This window comes from Mercenaria mercenaria, chromosome 17 (assembly GCF_021730395.1).
Source record: "Mercenaria mercenaria strain notata chromosome 17, MADL_Memer_1, whole genome shotgun sequence".
NCBI lineage: Eukaryota > Metazoa > Mollusca > Bivalvia > Venerida > Veneridae > Mercenaria > Mercenaria mercenaria.
This window is the reverse complement of record NC_069377.1, coordinates 71,333,054-71,343,165: the sequence shown is the minus strand read 5'-3', so window position 1 is coordinate 71,343,165 and position 10,112 is coordinate 71,333,054. Positions and strand designations below refer to the sequence as shown.

The 10,112-nt window shown below is 35.4% G+C and overlaps 1 protein-coding gene across 2 annotated transcripts in view; it reads right to left on the bottom strand.

Annotated features, from left to right (window-relative positions):
- Window positions 1-1,250: 1,250 nt before the first annotated feature.
- LOC123536820 (synaptonemal complex protein 3-like) overlaps window positions 1,251-10,112 on the bottom strand; it is a 31,694-nt gene continuing 22,832 nt past the window's right edge. For both annotated transcript variants that reach the window (XM_045320281.2, XM_045320283.2), the window contains exons 6-8: window positions 5,379-5,477; window positions 2,811-2,915; window positions 1,251-1,314 (exon numbers count right to left, since the gene is read on the bottom strand). In XM_045320281.2, coding sequence (XP_045176216.2) covers window positions 1,261-1,314; window positions 2,811-2,915; window positions 5,379-5,477 — 258 coding nt within the window. In that variant the 3' untranslated portion in view covers window positions 1,251-1,260. The remainder of the gene's footprint in view (window positions 1,315-2,810; window positions 2,916-5,378; window positions 5,478-10,112) is intronic.

The window sequence follows — 10,112 nt, the reverse complement described above, 5'->3', positions numbered from 1 at the left end:
CATAATCACTATCAGTAATGACACTAAATCACAGGGATCAAGACCCTCTTTGTTCTCTTTCATAAATTAATGATCCATTTAGTTAAAAAAAAAACCCTGATAAAATGCAATAAAACTGTCAACAACTCTCAGATGAAAAATCAATGCAGTTGCAGCAAATTATGTTGTCTTCTCCCCGCCCTCCGCTGTCAATCAAACTGCCCTTAGCCAACCAAAGATCGATAAAGGGCCATTCAGTGAGACATGACATTTACCTCGGCATACTTCAAAACAACACCTGGGATATTGTTTACAACTTGTTAAGACAATGAAAGTCTTTTGAAGCTGTAAATTTCAAAGCAAAGGGGAGTTGTACATTTGAAGGTTGTAAGCGGTTAGAATTAATTGATTTAAATTGGCTCTGATTAGCGAGATTGAAAATGTGGCAGTGGATCTGTCTAAGTGTACCATTAAACTGTTAATTGTTTGCCGATTGTGACAATAGGTGGTAAGATAATTAATGCCCCCGGCATGTATCAACAAAAATGGAATCAGAATGACATCAAGTTCTTAATTCAAACCAAAACTCAAAGTCCTTTGTAACGATCTGTTAAACTTTATAGATCAAATGGCCAGTAATTATCGGCAATTTGTGAGATGCCTCGTGTCAGTTTTGTTGTTCACAGCAGTTTGATCTCGGTTAAAGGTATAATAAAATTTACGATTTTTTCATTTTTTTTTCAAAATACAATTAACTTTTAATAAAACTAATTTTGTTTAGTTACGGAACGTAACGGCAATCGTTGTTTTTAGCCTAGACAATTAGTGCGCAAAGAGTAGTTTCCCTTTATCAAAATGGCGAAAATCATAACAAACTTATTAGAATGCCTTACATGCGCTGTGTTCGATCCGAAAATGGATAGAGGATCATGACTACGTTTAGTTATGCAGCCAAAAGTCGACCCTTGACTTCAGAGCTAATTATTTGGCCAAAAAACCTCGACGTATGGCCGGAAATATACGGTACATCAACATATTAAAACAAATCAGTATAACATATACAGTATTCAATTCAAGACATAAAAGGAAATAGTTTAAATCACTGAACTAAAATAAAACTGTTCGCAGGTTAAACATGATTTATGCTTTTTGTTTTAAAATTCCACTGATCACATTAATGTTGGCACTGGTTTCTGCTCTCATAAATCAAGAATCTATATCTTATTCAGTTTCTGATATAAACATAAAAGTTAGGCCATTCCTTTTTTGTAAACCTTGGTCCTAGAACAACATTGTTTGAAGGGACTTTCTCACGTTTGCCATCTCTTGCTGTTGCTGAAATATAAAGACATATTCACATGAACATTTGAAGCTATAGGAGAGATCGCCGTGACATCACGCGTTAACATCTGTTTATCTGGTGGTTGGCAAAACAAATGATTTTAACACCGTTTGCGTATTGAATCAGATTTTTTAATTTTTAATAACTTTTTTGCTCATTTATGGATTTTCAAAATTCAAAAAGATTTGAAATACTAACAATTTTCATATTTTTGTATCCAAATATCTTTTTTCAATGAATAACATTTTAAATGACATATAATTTTAAAAGCGGCGTAGTGATTTTCACAACCTTTAGAAAAACAGTGTAAGTTAAGCGTTCATAATTAATCCATTTTATTTCGAAATAACAATTAAAAGTAATCAATAAATTGCTTGTTTTATAACCTTTCCATTGATCAAAAAATTATTTATGTAATTTGTGTTTTAAGAAAGTTTAGACCGTTAGAAAAACATCACTGTTTACAAAAAACATGGACGGTCGGCTTCTGCCCACCCGATCACTGTCTTATCAGTTCTAAAAATAGAATTTGTATACAAACACGATCTCTCCTATAATGGAAATCTTTAACGAAGCTAGAGTCCCTATTCGCCAACATTTAAAGTCTGAAAGTTTTTCAAGTTAAGACTTTATAATATTTAATAATTATATTTTTGTTCTGTCATTGTTAAATTAGCACAGGTTGTAATAAAACCTAGCAAAAATATGGTATGCGTTCTGCATAGTATAAACATACTAGGAAATAAGTTAAAGCAAACTGAATATTTGTTCTTAGTTTCAGACTGTTCTTAGTCTCAGACAGTAAATAATGATAAATAAGGATCAAGAATGTGTCTACACCTAGCTGTAAAACGCTATTTATGAGCAGATTTAAAAGTTCTTTTCTTTCTAACTGGACATGTATATAAAGTATCTTTTTAAAGTCTGCTGAAACTTGTACCCATACACATACACAATGAGCAGGTTTAACAAGAATACATGCAGGATAACAAAGTAAACATGCATGTCCCTGTTATATGTGGGTCTTTTTTTTTAATTTTGATTTAAACCAGTCTAGTTGTGAAGAGTGTTTCTCGTCAATGATCTGGGTATTACTTTCAGAAAATATGCATCTTTTAACATACTTTTGAGTAGAGGTGTAGCTTCCCTGAAACAAGTATCAAGACTGTAAACACTTCATGTACCTTTAATTTAGGGAAATTATTCAGGCAAATCTACAGGGAAGTAAACTGTTGATGTAATGTCAATTTAGGGAAAAAATAGCGTGATTAAAAGACTTTTTCTGATGGGAAGGGGCCGTAAACAGCCCCTATTATAGAAAGAAAAAAGCACTGACACACAACGCTTCTTTTGTGCTCCTCAGTACTAAGTTTAACCAAATACAAATCCCTTCATAAATATTTAAGATGTTTCCTTAAAAAAGCCACTAATACACCTTTTATACAATTTCTCACTAGTTATGCAAATATTTAACAAAACAGACACTTACAGTATCCATGAGTATTTTTTTCTGTAGAAGACTCATTTCTTTCTTAAGCTCTGCTGTAGCACTGGTAGCTTGGTGGTGGTGACTCTTCTCTAAATCATCAAGCCCCTTCATAATTGTAAATTATTTAAAATGAGTAAGTTTGATAATACATTTTAAACAATTAAACATAGCCTAATCTGTGCTTTAGACATAGGACTGGAAACCACCACACGTTTTACCTAAAAACAAAGATCACCTTCAAACAGATTCTTACATTACTGAGTGCATGGTAACCAACTGTTTCAGTTATTGACCCCATACAATAGTGGTCATTTACTGACCACAGGCAATCATCCAATGAAGTTGGATGAATGTTGGTCAAAGATTGACTGGAAACTATCTTTAGTCTCAAAGTCAAAAAGACCTTGACCTTTGATCTACTGACCCCTAAAACAATAAAATCAGATAGAGATTTCAGAAATATTGAAGGAAATTTCAAATTTGGGACATTTTTGCAATGAAAGGGGAAATAATTTCACCTAATCACAAGTCAAATTATGGGAAATGGTATATAAACTAGTCTTAGTACCCTAAAAGCCTGCTGCAAGTTTCAATAAACTGTAAACCTAGAAATGGTTTTGCGCTATTTAAGTTAGCGACTTTTGCGGTTAATGTGTATCCGCAAAGTTTTGAAGCCGCGAAACAGCCAGCTAACATGAAAACGCGAAAGCTTGTAGTTTTCATCGTTAGTCAGCTGCGTAACTTCTACTCGATATACTGGTATGCATTGAGCATGTGTGTATAATTGCGAAAAAAAAAGAACTTTTTTTTGTCATGTATAACAATTTCTCTTAGATATAAATAACATAGTTTTCTTAACCTTTTTATATAAATCCCTTAAGCTTTTGGCATATAAAGGGCGCAGTAGTACTTAATCTTGATTGACAGGTGAAATTCAAAATTATGTCAGGGGTAAAATGTAGATATCTGTAATGTATTTGTAATTAGAAATATGTATTAAAGTTTGACATGATTGTTTAATTATGATTTTTTAATAATGTAGAAATTATATATAGATATATTATATACTTGTATCAGGGATCAAGTAATTTAAGCAAAATTTGTTACAAACAAATACATCGTCTATGGGACAATATGCAAACATTTTATTTTTAGTGAAAATAGGTAATTGTGTGAAACACTGACAATAGTAAAATATTTGTTTGATCCTGTTATTTTAATTCCCTTGGCTATGTTACCATATCAGTAACTTTTATTGTTAAAACACTGTTACCTTGCTCAGCCGTGGTCCAGTTGCCACTGGGAATAATGCATAAGTTTGTTTAATGATTTGCAGCCTAACCTGAATTTCACCTGCAACGTTTGTTGCTTAAGCTATTAAGTTTTAGCGTATTGCGCGAATCTTTGTCATAAAAACGCGAAATATAGTGTTCGCGAATGTTTCTAGGGTTACAGTAATAACTATGGGTTCCTAAGATATTCAAGGAAGACAGGTTCCTCTATAGCGCCTTCAGTGTTCCTGGTTCAAGAGGCACCCTTTAGAAAAACTAGAGCTATCACTAAAGGTGATTAATACCTCATAGGCTGCTTTGATACAGAGGAAGTTAAATGTTGTGACCATGACCTTTGACCTTCATCTTGAACGTAATGACCAGAGCTGTGTGCTCTAAGTTAATTGTCTTGATTAGGTTAACAACTGGCACTTAGTTTTATGAAAAATCTTCCAGTGGTTAAGATATAGGGAGAACACAAATTTGGGCTATTTTAATCTTTCACTTCTAAGTGTGACCTTGACCTTGGACCTAGTGGCCTGGGATGTTTGCTCTGCGTTCTGTCTTGAATGATGCACTAACAATCAATGTTAGTGTTATCGAATTCCTTCTAGTTGTTAAAAAGATATGGACTGGCTATCTGATTGTTGGACCTAGTGACCTTGGTTGTGGGCTTAGCATGATGTACTAATGAGGTTAATATTTGCTATCAATTTTACGAAAATCTTCCAAGCCGTTTAGAACACATTGAATGGACATGAAGTTATGCTATTTGACATCTCAGCTGCATGACCTAGACCTTAGGCCAAGTGATCGGGGTTGTGTTCTCTGCACATAAATATTTGATACTAGTTTTATGAAATCTTCCAAGCTGTTAAGAGAATACAGAGTACACATGAAGTTATTTGACCTCCAAGTATGACACTGACTTTGGACCATGTGACATGGGTTTTGCACTCTGCACATCCCCTTAGTTTATACAAATTTATTTTAGCTTGATTGTGATGAAAGCTTCAAACTTATAAAAATATTTGAACAACTCATGAGTCTGCTTCCTGGAAAAAACAACAGAACTTGTGTCATATGAGAAGGCGTGGTCTTGACCTCTTGATCAGGTTAACAACTGATGCAAGTTGTATGAAAATCTTCCCAGTGATTAAGACGCTATGCAGCGGACAAAAATATGGATGGACATGTGACTATAATACTTGTTATCTGTGGACATAATTATTCCTTCCTTTTAAAATCCCAGGATATGTAAAAGTCATCATAACTAAGCAGTGGAACTGCACAGTACCTTGATATACTGACAATGAAGCTGTTTGATTGTCTTCAACCTCTGACTTTGTACTGCTCTTGCCTGTTCAAATAGCTTCTGCTGTTGTTTGTATAACATCTGCCAAAATAACAAAGAAAAATTATTTATACAAGAGTGTCATGAAGGCCCATGGTTACTAAGAAGGCCCTAAATACTCACTGGAACAAACACTGGAACATACCAAATATCAAAGGCCTAGGTCTTGTGGATTAAGACAAGAAGAATCACACGAGTTGAACAATGCCTAAAAGAAATCATCTCATGGATGAATTCAAACATGTTAAAATTGAATGCAGACAAAACTGAAGTAATTCTTTTTCGAGTCAAAAACACTCCAAACATGCTGAAAATCTAGAACTGAAAGTTGGCGAATCGAGCATAAAACCATCAAAAACTGTTCGAAACCTTGGTGCTACGCTTGATTCGAACATGCACATGGACCATCATGTTAATTCTGTGACTCGAACATGCTACGGTCAAATACGACACATTGGTCATATTCGACCATATTTGACAACTGAAGCCACCAAAACCCTTATAAACTCAATTGTGACCTTATGATTAGATTACTGCAATGCTCTTTTGTACGGCGTGCCAAAATCAACAACGAGCAAACTGCAAAATGTCCAAAACAATCAAAATTCTCATTCAAACATTCAAGGCCTTGCATGGACAGTCGCCGGTGTATATGAGAGACTTACTGGAGGTGTACGTGCCAACTAGAAATCTGAGGTCAGCAAGTGCAGCAACAACCCTTGTGCCACAAAAAGGTCGACTGGTTACCTACGGGGATAGAAGTTTCAGAGTTGCCGCCACAAAACTATGGAAGTCTCTCCCTGACAATCTCAGAAAAGATTCATCACTTTATTCATTCAAAATAGCTCTCAAAACACCTTTTCAAAATTTTCTACAACACATGGATACCAACTGTGACTGTTCTACCCATAATAAATATGCCATTGTTATTTCTGTGATACAGAACTATGGCAAGTCATTAAGATCTCTTAACTGTACAATGCATCATGTAATTAACTAAATTGACAATTCATCTTTTATTTCATCATGTCACATTTTAAGGGTTATGACGTTCTATTTGTGTGTTTTTTTGCAAGACTTGAGTTTCACTTGTAGTGTGTGGTATTTCTATCTAATACAGTATATGATGGCACCATTAACTGGGGGGTTGAACCTCTATATGCAGCCCGTCTGGGCGTACCAGCTGCTTAAAGCACTGGTGTTGGCAATAGGGGTTAATCGACCTCAAGGGGAGCTGGGTGCGGTGATGGCTGTTTGTTACAATATTAAAGGCTGTAAATATTATCATTGTTCATTGATGATATTGTTGTAATAACTACTATTTTTATTATTATGTACAACGCCATTGAATATATCACTTATAAACAAGAGGGCCATGATGGCCTTATATCGCTCACCTGTTATCACTGCACTTGAGGACAAGAAGGTCCTCAGAAAAAATATCTAAGTCCAAAGGACAGGAACAACAAAGGGAAGAAATTTATCCAAAAAGAAAAAAAATTCTTACAAGGTACAGATGTGTCAAAATACACCTAAAAATTGGAGGTACCATCCATGTTGTACCACAGAAAAGTGGTCTCGGTTTTTTCCCTACGGCCAATAATAAAAACGTTACTAAAAATAAGCTATTTATAGTAACGTAAAAGGGAAGTAATTAAAAAGAAAATTATTGTAAGTGAACAAAAGAAGGATCTGCCAAATAAATCTGTTGATATAAATGAAATTTCAGATCAGTATCTTCATTAGTTACGGAGATATACCCATTTTAATTTGAAATAAAGGGAGGTAATTTGACATAAAATCAGTCCATAGTTATCTACCCTGATTGGCTCAGTCCAACTAATGACAATAATGAAATTTCAATTTCAAGTCCTATAAGTGCTTACTGATATAAATCCATTTTGATTAAAATCAGGGGAGGTAATCAGATATAAAATAACTCTGGAACTCTGGATCTGATTTGTCATGGAATCTAAGATTTATTGTTGTTGAAGATATTTTGGAAGTTGTATCAAATAAAACCATAAATGAAGTCTCTGTATGGCTGCAAAAGCCAAAATAGCCAATTTTGGACTTTTAAGGGGCCATAACTCTGGAACCCATGATGGAATCTGGCCAGTTCAAGAAAGGAACCAAGATCTTGAGGTGATACAAGTTGTGTGCAAGTTTGGTTAAAATCAAATCATAAATGAAGCTGCTATTGTGCAGACAAGGTCAAAATAGCTAATTTTGGCCCTTTCAGGGGCCATAACTCTGGAACCCATAATGAGATCTGGCCGGTTCAACAAAGGAACTGAGATCTTATGGCGACACAAGTTTTGTGCAAGTTTGATTAAATTCAAATCATAAATGAAGCTGCTATTCTGCAGACAAGGTCAAAATAACTAATTCTGGCCCTTTCAGGGGCCATAACTCTGGAACCCATAATGGAATCTGGCCAGTTCAAGAAAGGAAGCAAGATCTTATGGTGATACAAGTTGTGTGCAAGTTTGGTAAAAAGCAAATCATAAATAAAGCTGCTATTGTGCAGACAAGGTCAAAATAGCTAATTTTGGCCCTTTCAGGGGCCATAACTCTGGAACCCATAATGGGATCTGGCTAGTTCAAGAAAGGAACCGAGACCTTATGGTGATACAAGTTGTGTGCAAATTTGGTTAAAGTAAAATCATAAATGAAACCACTATCGTGCAGACAAGAAATTGTTGACAGACGGACGGACGGACTGACGACGGACGGAGGGTGATCACAAAAGCTCACCTTGTCACTATGTGACAGGTGAGCTAAAAAGCGTTTAATCAAATTGTTCAGTTTCAGTCCTGTGACTGCATATGTCATGTTTTGTTATATTCCTACATATCTGCAATATGTCACATGTGTAATTGTAAAGCGCCTTTGAGCGTATATTTCATATGAAAAGGGCGCTCAACAAATCTGGTATAATAATAATAATTTTAAAGTTTTTTCCTATATAAGTCTATGTAAAATTTGGTACCCCCAGGGTGGGGCCTCTTTTCAACCCAGGGGCATAATTTGAACAACCTTGGTAGAGGACCACTAGATGATATTACATACCAAATATCAAAGCCCTAGGCCCTGTGGTTTTCGACAAGAAGATTTTCAAAGTTTTCCCTATATGTCTTTGTAAACCATGTGACCCCCAGGGCGGGCCATATTTGACCATTGGGGGATAATTTGAACAACCTTGGTAGAGGACCACTAGATGATGCTACATGCCAAATATTAAAGCCCTATGACATGTGGTTTTGGACAAGAAGATTTTTAAAGTTTTTCCATGGGAACCAGAGTTCTGTATGGAATTCAATTCTTGGAATAATTTTTAAAGAAGACCATCCAAGAAACATCCCTGTGAAGTTTCATCAAAATTGGCCTGGTTGTTTAGGAGATGTTGTTTAAAGGAAAGTGTGGACGGACGTATGACGGACGGTGAGCGATCACAATAGGTCACCCTGAGCACTGGAAGGCAGTGTTATGGACCAAACTGGAAAAAAACACTGCTCCCCGAAATATGATTATTGCATATTAAAAGAACAAAAATGAGATTCACTGACTGGGCACATATAGTTCACTAATGTTAAATGATCAAAGGGCAATAGCTCACTGAAAAATCATTCCACCTGAACATGAATAAAATATGTGCAGAGAGTGAAGCATCCTATGAAGTTTTGCTGAATTCCAGCCATTAGTTGCTGAAAAATACTCCTGACTCTGATGGCACTTAAGATTACTAATGTTGTATAATTAAAGGGCAATAAGTCACTGAAAATCAACCAACCGGAACATAAAGATAATATGACCACATAGATAATATGTCCTCTTGGGAGTGAAGTTTCATATGAAGTTTCCATGAATTCCAGCCAGTGGTTCCTGAGAAATACTTCGGGCAAAAAATGGTACAACAGTATACTAATGTTGAATAATCCAAGGGCAATAAAGATCTCGAAGTATCATCCAACCAGAACATGAAGACAATATGTGCATCTCCTCTTGGGAGTGAAGCTTTCTATGAAACTGTGGTGAATTCTACCTAGTGGTTGCTGGAGAATATTTTGAACAAGAATTGGTAATATTGCATACTATGTAGAATACCAGAAGGGCAATAATTCACTTTGAAAATATTCCAGCCAGAACAAAAAGATAATATGCATATTTCCCCTTGAAAGTAAAGCTTTCCATGAAGTTTTGATGAATTCCGGCCAGTGGTTGCTGAGTAAGACTCCGGACAAGGAATGGTACTTTAGTATACTAATGTTGAATAATCAAAGGGCAATAACTCAGTGAAAAATCATCAGACCTGATCATGATTTCCTCTTGAAAGTAAAGCTGCCTATCATCTATGAAGTTTGGCAGTACTTGCTGAGACATACTCTGGACAAGAATTGTACTTAAGCTGCTTTGCATACTAATGTTGAATAATCAAAGGGCAATAACTCTGTGAAAAATCATTTGACCAAAACAGGAAGACAATATGCACATCGCTTGATTGTAAAACTTCCTATGAAGTATGGCTAAATTCCAACCAGTGGCTGTTGAGATGTACTCTGGACAAGAATTATACTATTTTAATTACTAATTTTGAAAAATCAATTGGCATTTATCTATAAACTCCGTGAATAATCATCCAACCAAAACAGGCCAATATGCACATCTCTTATATAC